At 45.3% G+C, this 15,529-nt stretch overlaps 1 protein-coding gene across 5 annotated transcripts in view; it reads left to right on the top strand.

Moving 5' to 3' along the window:
- CRACD (capping protein inhibiting regulator of actin dynamics) overlaps positions 1-15,529 on the top strand; it is a 306,858-nt gene that overhangs the window by 275,285 nt on the left and 16,044 nt on the right. For 3 of the 5 annotated variants that reach the window (XM_073237567.1, XM_073237565.1, XM_073237566.1), the window contains 5 exons: positions 2,618-2,752; positions 4,719-4,740; positions 10,045-10,206; positions 12,542-12,610; positions 14,804-14,986. In XM_073237567.1, the coding sequence (XP_073093668.1) occupies positions 2,634-2,752; positions 4,719-4,740; positions 10,045-10,206; positions 12,542-12,610; positions 14,804-14,986 (555 nt within the window). In that variant the 5' untranslated portion in view covers positions 2,618-2,633. Of the gene's footprint in view, positions 1-2,617; positions 2,753-4,718; positions 4,741-6,918; positions 7,048-10,044; positions 10,207-12,541; positions 12,611-14,803; positions 14,987-15,529 lie in introns of those variants that run through there. The other 2 variants (XM_037018679.2, XM_073237568.1) reach the window with 2 other exon arrangements.

Raw genomic sequence — 15,529 nt, 5'->3', positions numbered from 1 at the left:
GATGTCAGTTATCTCAAAATTTATCTGAAGATCCAATGTTAGGATGCAAGTAATCCCAGGAGTATGTTAGAATATATGTGTGCATAAATTTATATAGAGATACAATGAGATTAAGAGTAGCTATCGTGGAAAAAAAATCAAAGCTGGAGAGCTTACATTAACAGATTTCAGGACTCATTAAAAAGCTAAAGTAGTTACGACAGCATTGGATTCTTGCTGTAGAAACAGGCAAATATATCAATGGAACAGAGGCCAGGAACAGATGTACACATATAGTCACTTAATTTGTAGTACAATACTCACTGTCTTTAAGCCTTAGTTTCTGTATCTACAAAAAGTACTTACCACATATGGTTTTAACACCATGTATCTGTAAGATTTAGGTATTGTATTAAAGACATTAGCACATTAGCAAGGGACATTCAAGTACCTGATAAAATTTAACCAGTGTTAATGTTTCTACTGTGACTATTATTATAATTCTTACAACTATTAATACTACTCATTTTCTTTATTTTTCAATATGGTTATCGGAAAATGGATAATGGGTGCACATTAAGTCCTGTGGCAACAAGGAACATTTAGGGCACAGAAGAGCAAGAGTGTCAGTTCTTAGCTTGCCTTGAAGAAAGAATGGGAACAGAGAGAGAAATGTCATGTTTCAATCAAGATTGATCTAGAAACTGGAATGGAACTTGGCCTGACTTTAGTGTACTGTGGTCACACTAACCGTGAGATGTTAGTGAACATTTATGAAGCATCTGAAATGAACTTGTGCGTGTATGTGTTTGTACTGGAGAGCCTGTGTATGTATATAAGCCATTTGTAAAAAACACTGTGGAGAAATGAAATCAGTTTCCTCTTGTTCCATCTGAATCATAGCCAGGGGATTTGAGAGAGAAATTCAGACATAATATTAAAAGGTTTGACTCTGTAACTTTGAATGAAAAGTATATTTTGCAGCATATTAGGTGTAGCTGGAAGGTCAGTTTATAAGGTAGGTCAAAGAGGCTCTAAGAACAGGGAGACAATGATATATTTTATTCCCTTTCATATTCATATCCTAAAACAATGCCTTGTATTTCATAACGTGGGCTGCTGCTATATAAACAGAGTCTTACACTGGAGGCATACCCATTATTCTGGCTGTTTGTGTGTTCAGCTTTCTCAGAATTCAGTCCACATGGCCTTTGCACCCTATCTTTCTCTCCCCCTGACCCGTCCATCCCGCTCTGTCACTCATGGGAGGGAATCATCTAAGTCCTTCCACCACTTTAGAACACTCGAGTTTACTGGCATGGGATTGTATTCAGCAGATATGAATTCAGTTTCTTACTCTATTACTTCTATCTGGATGACTTTAGATAAGGTTATTTATGCCTTGAGTTTCATCTGCAACAAGATGTTTGTGATGAGATAGTGAAAATAAAACTCTCAGCACAGTGTTTTCATCAGAGTAAAGGTTGGTGGTTATCATTATTACCATTATTATTGCTGAGATCACACAGCTAGGAGGCTTACATCCAAAACCTCATGTGCTTTTATGCCGTGCTCTGTAATTTGGCAAATTAGGTGGTACGATTTGGTACTCAGTCTTTCCAACTAGGTCTAGACTTGGTCAGGACTCTGTCCACTGCATTTCTGTAATTCAGTTCAGAGGCACCAGCTGGAGGTGCCTTCCCTCCAGTTCTGGCTCCTCTCTGGTGCCCCTGGGGCACTGGGAGGCCCTTTAGGTGGGACACCGGTGAGGGAGAAGTGGCACTCTCGCAGCCCTGGGAATCTGCCTGGCATCACGGAAACGGGCCTGGCATCACGGAAACGGGCCTGCCTGGCCTGACAGTGAGAGTGTGACTGCCCCTGTGAGCAGCCTCGATGTGTATTCCTTCCCAGAGATAGCTAGTTTCCAGATCAAGGACGGAACAGTCAGCTTCTGCTGTTCCCTTTAGTTGCAATTCGCCTGCCTGTACCTCATCGTCAGATGGAAGTCTGAAACTCTTGAAGTCCAGCCCTTCAACTGAAAAGTTTTTATTGTTGAGTACTTACCGCCTATAAGCTGCTTAGTGTCCACAAAGCCCATCAAAATTCACAGTTCTCCCCTTTTTCTCTGAATTCCTGAAGTGTCTCACCAGAGAGGTTCTTTCATTTCTAAGTTGCTTTCAGCAATTCTAGTCCTTGTCAACTCTTTGCTTTAGATGTATGTATCTTTCTTCCAATTTGATTGTAAGCTGAAAGAAACTCATCCTTTCTTACAGATCTGTGTGTTACTAAAAAGTGCTGGTTGACAAGACTTGCTGGGGTAAAACTGATAGTGACAGGCGCTCCAGCTAGTTCCTGAGGTGCTGTCCGTCCCAGGTGCTCTGCAAATGCATGCCTTTGAGTTCTCTCAGTGAGTTGGTTCTGAAACGGTGCTGTGTTGGACCCATGTCCCCTTTCATGTGGGACCTCGGGAACCCTCTCATCCACCCAGTGTTTGACCCCTAGCAGAAAAGGGCACAACGCTGAAACTGCCTTCAGACTGAGGCAGGGCAAATCCCCAAACTTAGGAGGAACAGAAAATTGAATTGCCAAAAGAAAGTTTGTCATCCTAATAAACTGAAGCACGTGATTTGTATTCCAGGTCCTTCAACCATTCTATGGAACTCGGACATTTTCCCATGACAGTATTTTTATCCCTGATGGGGGAGCAGAAAGTGAGCAGACAATTCAAGCAGTGTCACAGGACAACATCCTGGGCAAAGTCAAAACTTTTCAGGTAAGAGAGCTTGAGATTGGAAGGTCAGAGCCATAGCAGGGGGCCCAGCTGTGGAGGGAAGGGGAAAAGTCTCCAGTTTGGCTGTCAGTAATGGGTTTGGAGGTCCAGGGGTAGTTCCTGGTGAGAATTTTTGCTTTCTCAAATGGATTCATTCTCTTCTGTCCACCTGTGAGAGGTGCACTGTCACCATTGTACTCACCTACATAACACCCCCTCTCCTTCTCTCTCAAATTGTTCCCTTGTTTTTAATTGGAATCAAGAGAACAGGTGCCCAGGAGAGGCTGCAGGAGTTGCTTGGGAGCAGAGTTCCCAGCCACTCAGTTGGCCTTTACTCCAGTACAGTGTTGATTGTCCACTATGGGGACGCACAGCAAACCTTCCTTTCCCAGTCTCTGCTTGGACAGTGAGTCGTGTGCCTCCTCATTGTGCCAGCTGTGTTTGTAGCTCTGGTTCCTACCATGTCTCAAAGGAGTGCCATGAAACTCCTAAACCTCCCACCTTTTTCACACTACAGAGTTGGGCAGTTTCCTGCATAAAATGGACTCAGGTGGTAGCTCGTTAATAATAAAGATATAATTAAATAATTCTTCATTAAATGTGATTGAAATAATGGGGAGTTCAGGAAAAGCCAGGGGAGAACAGACACCTGGAATCTGACTGTGTAAGTTTGCCCAGTTGCTCGGTAGAACTCACTCTCACCTGACAGAAGAGCCTGAACAAGTGCTTGTCCGAGATGGGAGCGCTGGGAGGCGAGCAGATGATGAATGGGGGACTCTGATTCGCTGGTTTCTGCCCATCTGTTAGTCGCTAACAATGAATGAATGAGGTGAAAAGGAACAGCTGCCTTGAGTAGCTGCCAACCCAGTGAAGTACTCAAAGAAAATTTTCTATTTTCTTGAAATGTTCTTGTTTCCATTGAACATTAGCTGCATATTTTGAGGTCTGTGTTTGGTTATGTATTCCACACACACTCAGCTAAATAAAACATATGGCAAATGGGGAAATAGCCAACACCCTGGAACCACACCCGAACTTGCCTGGATCTTGCCTGGATCTTTACAACTACTATGTACTGCTCGAGGCCATAGTCCTGCCGCTCAGAGCTAACCTAGGCACGTACTTCAAATTCCAGCATTTCCTACTGAGGTTGCATTCTTGGTTCTTGCTGGCTGTACTATTACATGTTTCATAGACATCGAAGAAAAAGCAAGCTGTCCCTTCTCATAGGCTGGAGAAGAGGGAAGGGTGGTGGCAGCCAAAGAAAACCAGACCCCCGCCTACCCTTACCTTTCCTACTTGAAGTCTTTGATTCCTAGGAACTTCTGAACTCCTGGCTCATAATACCCCTTTTCTAAGAGGACTAACTTGACAGATTTCAGTCCACAAAACAGCTGTATTTTACAAGGGCTTTCGAGGCGTTCTTTAAAAATTAGATAATAATCCATTGCCTTAAATGATTTCTGCTCTGTAGCATCATACCACAGGCCACTGCCCCCCCAGAAGCGGATTTGGAGTTGTGAAAGATAAATAATTCTGCAGTATTGAAAATACAGAAACTCAATAAAAATACGAGTGCCTTTTGCTCCTATTAATGTTATCAGGTGTAAGTTTAAAGAATCTGATCTCATAATAAATAAAACGTAAAAACAACTTTCCTGAAGCAGCAATTCTGTTACCACAGGATGAGAAATGTGAGCAAAGCAGAGTAACTAATTTGAGTGCTCGCCTCGGGAAAGCATCCCCTCACTCAAGGTCTGCCCGAGTCTGCTTCTCCTGCGTGGGTTCACACGCTTGTTTAGAGCTCTTTAGTTTTATTTATATATTTCTTTTTTCTTATATTTTAAAAAAATGAAAGACTTTGCTCTTTGAGGAGGGTAATAGGGACTATTATCATACAAAATGTGATTTTTGGAGTGACATAAGATATAACTGTATCACCCCCAAAAGACTGTGCTTTATTTTTCAGTCGACTAAGCAGTATGTTCCTGGTAAGTCGTAGAACTAGTAGTTAACTTTATTAACTTGCATGAATGCTTTGCATTTTTCCATGACAACGTTATGCTGGCATTGATGCTTAGTAAACAGCACAAGACCACCCCCTCGTAGGCTCCAGCATGGAATGAGGGTGTGGTTATGTCAGAGGCATGTATGTTTTTATGTCTGAAATTGTCTTTATGTGTGTATGTTTATTAAAAACAGAGAGACAGGTAATGGATAACACCTATTTGGACAGCAGGCTGATGTCCAGCTGGTTTGCTACCATTATTAAGACATTCTTTTGAAATGAGATTTCAATTGGAATGCCAACTTTTTTTTTTAAGGCCATTTTTCTCTGGCTTTTTAAGAACTTAACCAGCCCTTGGAAACCCACAGAACCTTGCCTTTAATTACCGCATTTGGAACGTTGCCCTCTAGTGTCCACACATAGTCATTTCAGCTAAAACTATGTTTCACCCTTGGCTGTTAATTATCTTTCTAATGAGTACACATGAATACAGCATACATAAGCCCACACTGTTCTGAATAAAGTGAATCTAACACCTGCCAAAATTTCTGTGGCGAATGATTTAACCTTTAAAAGAAAACTTGCTTTTTTTTTTCTGAGTATAAAAATAATACATGTGCATAGTGAGAACAAATTTTAATAAACAGGACAGTTACAGGGACAAAAGCAACAATGGTGACCTTTTTAAGGACCCTGTGCATAACAGTTGTTGCATGGCCAGTGGGTGAAATAAAAAAGCCCATGCTCTGCCTACATCTGGCTGTGCGGCCTCAGGTAGAGTTATTTAACATCTCTGGCCCTTATTTCCCCATCTGAAAAATAAGGGAATGCTTGTGACAGATGATCTGAAGGGCCCCTCCAGTTCTTAAAATCTGCCATCTATCCAAAATCACTGTTCTACATTGGTACAAAGTGGCTTTGTAAGCTTCGCACTTCACTGCATTTGCACTTCAGTGACCCTGACAGTATCTTACAGCTGCCTAGAGCACAAACAGGGAGGTGTCTGTTTATTTCGGATGAGCCCAGGTTCTGAAGTATGTACTAACGGATGAGAAAACTCAGGAACACCACATTTAAGCCTGCAGGTGATTTTTAGAATTAGACCACACCTTGTCAGAAAATGCTCAGTCTATTAGTCCACGCAGTATTTAGCTCAGGAGGGGAAGCCTCCATATTGAGTAGCTGCTGTCTCCTGCTGAGCTGGATTTCACTCAGAAATGCCAGTGTCATACGTTTGAGGATTTTGACACCTCATGCAGCTTTTAGGGACCAAAGAATAAATACCCACTCTTAGTCACTTGGGCCCAGGGTGGATATCTTTACATTTGCATGCTTTTATCTTTTCCTTTTTTTAAAAAAAATCATTTTAATTAGGGGAGTATCCATAGTTCACTCAAGAAGACAGCAACTTTATTTTCCCTGTGCTCTATTCTTACAGTTATGGTCTAAAGGACAGCTGTGAAAAATATGGGAAAATCTAAATCCTGGTAGTGTGAGAGCTGCAGAATATGATATGCTTAGAATTTCCACACCATAGGAAACAGCCTCATAAATATGGATGTGCATTCCCATAACATCATTCTCCAGCATTCCATATCACAACAAAATGGCCCAAGTTGAGTGACTAAAATATTGTCCCTTTTTGCTCACATTCCAGGATCAACAGTAACTGCATTCACAGCCACCAGCAGCATGGACTTCAGTATAGGCACAATGTTCCCCTCTCTTCTCTGGTCCTTGTAACTACAGTGTGTATAATGAGCCTATGTGTATATAAAAAAAAAAGTAGAGAGAGTGGGAGTAGTTTATTTCTCTGAAAACTTAAGGGAAAGCTCACATTAACAGTCTGATTTTCAGTGTTGCTTGTATCAAAGTGACTCTCAGGACAATGCCTAAATAGTGGGCAGGATTAACGTCACAAGAAAGCCACATTTATCGTGTATTCAATTCACAAGACACCTGAGATTGCCGGACATGTTTTAGCATTAATTGTCAACAGATCGCACAATGTGTTGCGACACCCCGGGCTCCTCCGAGCATTTGGAGCTGGCCCTGCACATGAGGGCAGCGTGTGGCTGCAGGGACACTGGCCTCCAGAGCCTGGACTGTGGCCTTGGGCCCTAAGTCTGCCCTGGTCTTGTTCCCATCTCACCCCCAACAGCCGCAGGGTGTGTCTGTGAAGACCATCCTTTGGACAGAGAGGCTGCTCTGGATCCCTGCTAAGTGGCCATCATTTTTTTCATGACCTGGATGCCCACTCCTCCTCAGCTTCCTAGCCACCAACCTCAAGGTACTTTCTTTAAAGGGATTTTAAGTTAGCACATTGTCATTCACAAAAGCAACAGCATTGTTGTCTTCTGCCAGGATGAACACATTGGTGACATAAATCAACCCTTTGAAATACAGGTACATTCCCATCGCCTCCCTCCTTCCTGTCTTCCCTTCGTTTCTCTCCTCCTTCACACTCCCCCACCCCCACCCTTCAGCCAGGGGGTCTGCAGCCAGGTCTGCAGCTCTTCTTGGGCCCTTCCCGCTCTTGCTTCCTGTGCATTTCCTCTACCCCCTGCACCTCCCTCTCCAGTTGCCTCTTCTTTAACTCTCTATTTCTTAACATTACTCTTTCCATTTCTCAGCTCATGTATCTTGTTTTTCCTGTGCTTGTTCTATCTACCGTTTTTTCCATTTCCTCTTTCCTTTTCATCCAATCTTTGGAGTTTATTTCAATCTAGACTGTGATTACATTTTGCCTTATTATTTTTTGTCTCTTAAGCATCATGATGGACCAACATTAGTATTCTAAAAAGTGCCTAATGTGGAGAAGTATCAGCATATTCACCCTTTTTTGTGATGGTAGCAAAAATCCTAACTAAGTAGCAGTAGAGTGTTAGGCCAAGTTCTCCTTGGAGGCTCATTAAAGAATTACTATTTCCATTATAACAGAAGTATCCTCGACTTACTCATTCCAGAGCACTGGTAGATTGCCCACCCTGAGACAGGAGGTCTCAGTTCAGGGGGATGTAGAACAGTTTCCAGTTCTTAGCCAACACTGCCGGAGAAGGGATAACTGGTAAACCAAAGGCTGGGCTGTGGGAGTCCCAGAGGCAGCTGCTGCAAGGCTTTCTCTAGGACTCCGGAGCCATTCCCGCCTCTTCTGCCCAGGGCTGCAGAGGGAGATGGGTCTGGGACTTTGCTACACTGTGTCCTCTTGTCTGACTCCATGGGCTTTTCTCACCTGCCTGCTTATTGATCTGCTCAGAATGGATACCAGCTGCTGCTTCCTGCTAAACTTGTTTTTAGAAGACATCCTTCTTCAGCCTTCTCCTCCCTGAAACCGTTTTAGGCTGCTCAAGCTGTACTTCACTGGCTGAACTCGGGCTTTCTGTGTGCTTCTTCCCTGTGGTGCCAGGGGAGCCAGGCTCAAGCTGAAACCAGCAGGTCCTGGCTTGGCATGCTGGGGGCCCCGGGCTGTGGAGAGGGGAGTCTTGGGCTCGTCTCTTCCGTGTTTCTGCAATCTCACTGTCCACTGTGCAAGCCCAAGGGGGTGCCGTGCACAAGCGGAGCGGGCGCGCAGTGGGGTTTGGCATATTTGAGCTCAAAGGCAGAGGGAGCATTTCCCTTGAGGGGTTCCTGTCAGGGAGTGTCAGGGAGTTTTAGTGAGGTCTTTAAAATGCCACATGAGTCCTTTATCTCTGCCCCTTTAAGAAAAAGGAAGTGCAATGTCAATTTTATGAGATCAGTGGAGCACAGTGAAAATAACACTATGTGATTTTAGAAGACCTGGATTCAAGTCCCTTTGGGGCCTTTCTTTCCAAAAGCTTGGGCCAATTACCTCTTCCCACTGGATCTCTAACTTCTTTTGTAAAGAAAATAGATTAGACTATGTGATCACTAAAGCTCCTTGCAGCTCTGAGGGATTAAATATTAGCCAGATTAAAGATAAATATCATGAAGATAATGTATTAAAGATAATATATTCTCTTTTCCTTTTTTTTTTTTTTTTTGAGGCGTGTTAGGACTGTGAAGCCCAAGTACCTCCCTGTAACTCTCACTGCTAGCGACAATCCTGCCCCCCAGAGGACACTGGGCAACGGATGTCTGGAGATGTTTCCAGTGGTCTTGACGGGGACCAGGGGTTCCTACTGGCATCTAGTGTCCAGAGCCCAGGGGCGCTGCTAGACATCCTCCCCACACAGGACAGCCTGCACAGCAAAGAATCAGCTGGCCTGAAATGTCAGCAGCGCCAGGACTGAGAAACCCTGCCGTAGATAAAGGCTGTTGTTTGTACAATATATTCAACTCAGTAGCCTCAGATTCTCACAGCGTGCCACTTTTCTTCCTGAATGCCTTTTTTTTTTTCTCTACCACAGCCCATTAAAAAGACTGCCCCATTTAGCTATTATGTTTATATATTTTTCTTCAGGGACTACATTTCCTTTTCTAGTCCGGCTTTACTCTAACTCTAAATACTATTTTCTAGTGCTAATTTCTGCCCTGTTTTTCCATCCCTTCTCCCCCGCTTTTTAGCTCCCTCCCACCTGTAATCAGCCCCTCCTTGACCCTCTCTTCCCGCCTGCTTCTCTGTGCCTTCCCGCTTGGTTCCTTCTGTCCATGGTTCTTAGTGGCACTGCGGCAAAGCAGAGCAGTCCTGCTGGCAGGACAAGATCAGTCCCACCCCTTCCATGATGCCAGCATCGATCGTGGAAAGGCTTGCTGGCCCTGGGGTCCTGTTTACCTTGTCAGCGGTACCCACTGTGACCAGAATGTGACTGTCAAGTTAGGGGCTGGTGAGGAAGGCAGTTGTATAAATGTTCAAGGGGAGTATGTTCAAAAGGGCCTGAAGAATTCCCTTGTTGGAGCAGCCATAGTATCTTAATTTCCCCCAGTGGTTCCTGTATCTCATGTAACTATTTTCTATACAATTTTTGTACTTTTAAAAGACTTCTTATGTACATTTGTAAGTTAATCAAAAAATGTTTTTCATAACATATATCCCAATTCTTGGTTCAGAAATATGACCTCTCTACCCCCTAGAAAGTGTTGGCATCTCCATGAAAGAGGTGGCTGGGTGAAAAAGCAAAGCTCATGGCTCAAAGGTGGGAAAGAAAAAGAAAAGCTGGAAGATAAATTCACTTATACCAGGACTGCACTGTGGTTTGCTGGCATAGTGTTTAGTCTAGAGTTGCGTACAGGATATGCCTCCATGCCCACCAGGTATGCAGGGAACCTGGCTGTGATTATTGTGAACTGCCTCACTGCTTCACAACATCTTTCTTTTGTTTCTTTCCAGCGACAGTTGGGCAAGAACATCAAGTTTGGGCAGCCACCACCCAATGCCATCCCCATGAAGAAGGCAGACAGGGGCCAGGCTCGCTTAGAAGAGGAACTGTTCCTGACCAGCCCCATGGAAACTGTAACTCAGGACGTCATCCTCTCAGACATAGAGAACAAAGTAAGGCTCCTCCAGGAAGTAGCAACTTGATTGCTGTTAATTCCTGGAAGGATATTGGGTAGTAGACAGAAGTCTGACCCCTGAAGTCTGTGGTGCAGGGAAGAAGGTGGGAGTGACTTTCCTGGTGTGTAGCTCAGGGATGGAGGGCACTTCCTGGGCAGGTGCCTCGATCTGTGGGTCCACCTTAAAGGAAGAGGAAATGTGCCCTTTGCACGTGCTCTTCCCAGTGTCTTCCACTTACTCTCAGACTCAGGTTGGCCCACGTCTTCTGGGAAGGCTTACCTGGCCTCACCTCAAAGCTGTACTGCCTACTTCATGTCTTTACTGTGCATCCTTAGTGCTCTTAGACATTGGTACTCCGTCCATATCTGTTTTCTCTCCATCTGTAAATGCTGTGTTCCTTGAGGACAAACTGGATCTTAGGTATCTGTCTCCCCAGGATTTAGCTAGTACTCTGTAGTACTGAATAATTATTTGGTCAGTTAAACTAATTTAAAGGGAAATGAGAAAAGAAAGAAGTAGGTGCTCAACAAGACAGAACCTATCAAATAGGCCAACTTGAATTTATTTGGTGTGGAAGGAAAGTTGCATTGGTCCAGCACTATCCTATCTAAGTTTGGCTTTTTGACACTCTGAAAGAAACACAGTGAGCATATTCTGCAGAGGGTCCTTCCAGCAGCAGAAGGGATGTTCCCAGGCCTCTATGGGACAAGGAAAAAAGGTCTTCCAGCAGCTGAGCAGGGAGTTCTCCAGGGGAGGCATTTGCTGTGCTGTGCCTGCCAACGCACCTGAAATTATGTTGGATGTTATTAAAATGGGCATGCTTCAGAAGTGAGGCTTGTTATCAGCTACTGCATCATAAGAGGAGGAACACAGATAAGCAATTTGTAGAGCAAAGTGAGGAAGGGGGTAAAAAGGAGGACAGACTACCCCTGTTGCCTGTCTCTGCCTGGGCCTGGTAAGCCCTGGAGCCGCACACCTGGTGGGTGAAGCAGGATGGGGCCCATCCCTTCCACTAAGGCCGAAGTGCTTTCCCCATCCAGCCTCTCCATGCCAGGCAGCAGCGGCAGCCTGCAGCCTTGATGCAGGAATGTTCTGAGGACAGAAGCAGTGTCTTCATGGTTGCTGAGGATCCGGTAGCTGCAAGGCAGTGTGGCCTGGGGGAAAAGGGGACCACTGCTCAGCAGGCGTTCCCCAGCTGTGCATAATATGGAGAAGAGCACAGTTAGACAAGGGGCCGCCTCTGTGCAGTTCCCTGATCTAATGAGAGGAGAGTCAAATGACAAGTCAACAAATAGACATAAGAACTTCATATCAAGAAAAATGCTGTGAAGAAAATAAAAGTGTGATGGAAAAGGGAGTAACTTGTTCACGGAGGGGTCGCTTCTCTACATAAGGAGGTCAGAGCAACCTGGGAATGGGGGCCATGTTCTAGGTAGAGGGAAGAGTCAGTACAGACACAGGACTGAGGTCGTCCTGGAAGAACAGAAAGCAGATCAGTGTGACCGGCTGGACCCCGGCCAGGGGCGAGGGGGCGGGTACAGTGTGGCATAGAGACCAGACCACACAGACCATGGGAAAAGGTGATTCCATTCTCAAAGTAATAGGAGGCCTCTGAGTAGTTTCAGGTAGGACAGTGACATAGTCTGATTTATATTTTCTAAAGACACTCTAAGTGTCATGCAGAAGATGGACTGAGGTAGGACAAGCTGGCATTGCTCTGGAAGGGACGATAAGACCCTTTTGCATTGGTGACACAGACACAGGTTTAGTGGATCTCAGAAAGGTGCCGAGGGCACGGTGTGGGCGTTCTGAGAGTGGCGAGGTGGCTGGAGTGGAGAGCTTCAGCCTTCTTCTCTCCTTGCTCTGATGTTTGCGTCCTCAAGTTGTTCACCTCAGCCCAGCCAGTAGTGAGTGGCATCAGTAGGGCCCCATTCCCTCTCACAGAGAAGAGGTCTGGCACAGAGGTGAGACATCTATGAAGCAGGTACAGGGCAGCCGCCAAGTCAAAAGCTCTGAGGTTGGAGGCTGTCTGCATAACACAGCCCAGCATGCTCCCCAGGTGGGCGGCAGTGGGGAAATGCACCAGCAATGGAGGTTGCAGACTGCCCAGATGGGAAATGTGTTGAACTTGGGGAAGGGGGAAGGCGCGCTCTGTGCCTCAGGAGTCCTGGTCGATTCTGGACCCCAGTGAACACCCCAGCATGACTCCTGCCGGCTCTTTGAAGCCAGCTGCACCCCGTGGGCAGCCCTTTCCAGGAGCAGACCGTGTCTGGTTATCTGCCCAGAACTTCCTATTCTGCCAATTGACCTGAGTGCTCTCATTATGTTCCAGCCCAGTGATACACCAAGTCCTCTGAGTCCTCCGAGTCTGCCTGGAGCCACACGTGAGATGGAAGAGAAGGTAACATGGTTTGAACTTAAGTGTTTAGTTTCCTTACTTTAACCATTTTTCTTTTTTATTTTTATTTTTATGATCTACCTCATTTTTCCATTCAAAAATGCATTTTCTGTGCATAAAAGCCTTATCCATTACTTTAAATTCTTTCAAAGTGCAACCAGTAGTAGATGCTGGAGCAACTCCTGGAACTGAACCCTGCCTGGACTACAGTCACACTCCCAGCACGTCTGTGTTTCGGGGCTTAGATGCTGGTAATATTCCTAAATATATCATGTACTTCAAGATACTGTTAAGCCATTGAAGAAGACTTCCAGAACACCTGAAGGTACCAAATTCTGTCAGGCAGTCGCCTTCTATGTAGATATATCAGAAAAGGCCTTACCACTTCTCTACTTGTATGTTGATTTTTTTAACTTCTTTGTTCCATTGAAACCTGGAACTTCACCTGCAGGAGTCTCGGCAGCCCTGTGGACACTCAGGAACAGGGCTTCTGAAGGGCCCACCCACTCCCAGGAGGCTTCTCGCCTGCACAGGTGCCCAGGGCTCCTCCCAAGGTCTCACAGACAGTACAGGGAGCAGGGTATGCCCCCCGAGCCTGCCCCATTACTCAAGACAGTGCCACCACCCAGATGATGAAGAAGTCCAGCAGGAAATAACTAGAAAGGAAATACTGCATTTAAGTCTCAGCTTTAAGTGCTTATCTGTGTCTTCAGTCTAGCACATTTCACACTAACTCCTTTTACTCATGCATCTATTAGGGGATGGAAAGTCATCTTTTTCAATAATAGTTCAGAATTTGATGCCTAGTATAAATATAACTATAAACAAAAAAAAAGCGAGGAGTCCAAAGGCTGCAATTATTTTTCCATATTTCTGTGCTTCCTGTCATAAAGTAGAACTTACTGAGCATCCATTTTGCTCTTGGAGTTAGCTTGGTCTTTTATCTTTTATGCATAAATATGGAAGGTAATTGCAAAAAGTAAAGCTGTTGGCTAAACCCCACTGGGTCCGCACTCACAGCAGGAATAGTCTGGCAGATGGCCCGGGGTGTGTCTGACTTCCCAAATCTGAGAGCTGGGGCACAGCTGGAAGGCCGTGAGCGCCCTCTGCCGAGTACTGGCGGGTGGTAGCCCAGAGCTCTTGGCTGGCTGCTTACCCGTAAAAGCTCTGTGGTTGTAAGTGGCCTCTTAGCTCTGAATCTGTGTGGCCTGGGGGTTCAGGCTGAGCCGTGGTCTCTCTGACCTGTCTAAATCTGTACAGTTCTTATGGAGTTGTGGTTTTTAAGTGATCGCATCTGTATTACAGAACTGCAAGCAGTGCTGTGGATCATCCTTTGAAGACTTGCCCTCTCCCCTGTGTGTGGCATGTGGTTGCCCTTCATTTTTTCAACAGCACCATCTCCTTTTCAGCTTCTTGGTGCACTCAGTGCTCTGTGACTTTTTGCTAAAATATTTATTGTGGGTTATAAAGTTCATGCCCTTTTATTGATGTTATGCTTTATTGTTTCTTCATTGCTCCAACAAATATTTATTGAGCGCTTGCCAAATGAGATTTGCTGCTTGAGCACAAAGGGGACTGATACGAAGATGTAAAAACACATTCCCTTCCTCAAAGGGACTAAGGTAGAAGCTGACGGATGTTCATAATGGTATCTGAGTTAGTGGGAAGGCTTTTAGAGTTACAGAGTTCTTAACACTGAGTGAGCTAGTCCAGGGCTCAGCAAATTACTACTTATTTTAGGTTTCGTAGCTGTAAGGTCCACGTACAACTCCCCTTTGTTTTGCTCTTCACAGCACCCAGGCGGCCAAGGACAGCAGACGATGGGCAAGGCTCTGTTCCAACAAAACTTTAGTTACCAAAACAGGCTGCAGGCAGGACTGGATCCTCAGCTCTGTTTTGTCAACCCTTGATCTAATCTAACCCCCATATTATTCAGAGGAGGCAAATCAGCCCCTGAAATATTAAGTGACCTTTACAAGTTAATGCAAATATCACCGACAGAACAGTCAGTCAGGGTCCTGTCTTTGGATTCCAAAAGCAGGGTTTGGTTCCCTCTGCTGCCCCACTCTGCTCACCAGCATTCCCTGGACCAGGCTGGCCAAGGTAGAGGCTCCAACAAGGGGATGCCCTCTTTTGAGATTCCCTTCAGGTTGTTTTCTGATCTGGACTGACCTTTTATTTTAACCTCCACTACAGGTGGCTCCAGTTAAACCATCTCGGCCAAAAAGGCACTTCTCTTCCGCTGGCACCATCGAAAGTGTCAACCTAGATGCCATCCCCCTGGCCATCGCTCGCCTGGACAACAGTGCAGCCAGGCACAAGCTGTCTGTCAAGCCAAAAAACCAAAGGGTGTCAAAGAAGCACAGACGACTCGCTGGGGTACGTAGAACCCATCTTGTCTAACCAGGCAGATGTCCTGGCTTGCAGGGCACTGATCAAGTGGGGCTGTACCGTGGTGGGACTGTAGAAGGAATGAGGTCTCCCACCCTGGGGACTTGAGTGTGCTGCAGTGCACTGGGGCAGGCTGGCCCACTTGCTTCCCACCCGCCTTTCTGACATGTTGCCCTCTGGGGGTGGCAGGTGGACCTCAGAGAGAGAGGCTGCCTTTTGAGGGGCTCTAAACAGTTTGCATTTTCTTTGCAGCAGAAAGGTGGCCCAGCTCTCCTCTGCCATGGCTTAGCCAAAAGTTTTTCAGTTTGATTGGGATAGACTTCGAGGTCACAAGTTTTAGGGAACCTTGATGAAATCAAAATCTCATTTTTTTTTTCTCATTTTCCTATTGCTGGATTATTGGTTTTCCTATAACCATTCATATTTAGCCAAAGGAATTTGAAAATGACAAATAAAGGATATCTACAGAGAAACATGAAGATGAGGTTTTTTTCCTATATCCCCATGACTTACTCTTGGTGTGACAGCTTG

Source organism: Manis javanica, chromosome 5 (genome assembly GCF_040802235.1).
Source record: "Manis javanica isolate MJ-LG chromosome 5, MJ_LKY, whole genome shotgun sequence".
NCBI classification, from domain to species: Eukaryota; Metazoa; Chordata; class Mammalia; order Pholidota; family Manidae; genus Manis; species Manis javanica.
The sequence above is the reverse complement of the archived record's forward strand: the minus strand, read 5'-3'. Positions and strand labels throughout refer to the sequence as shown.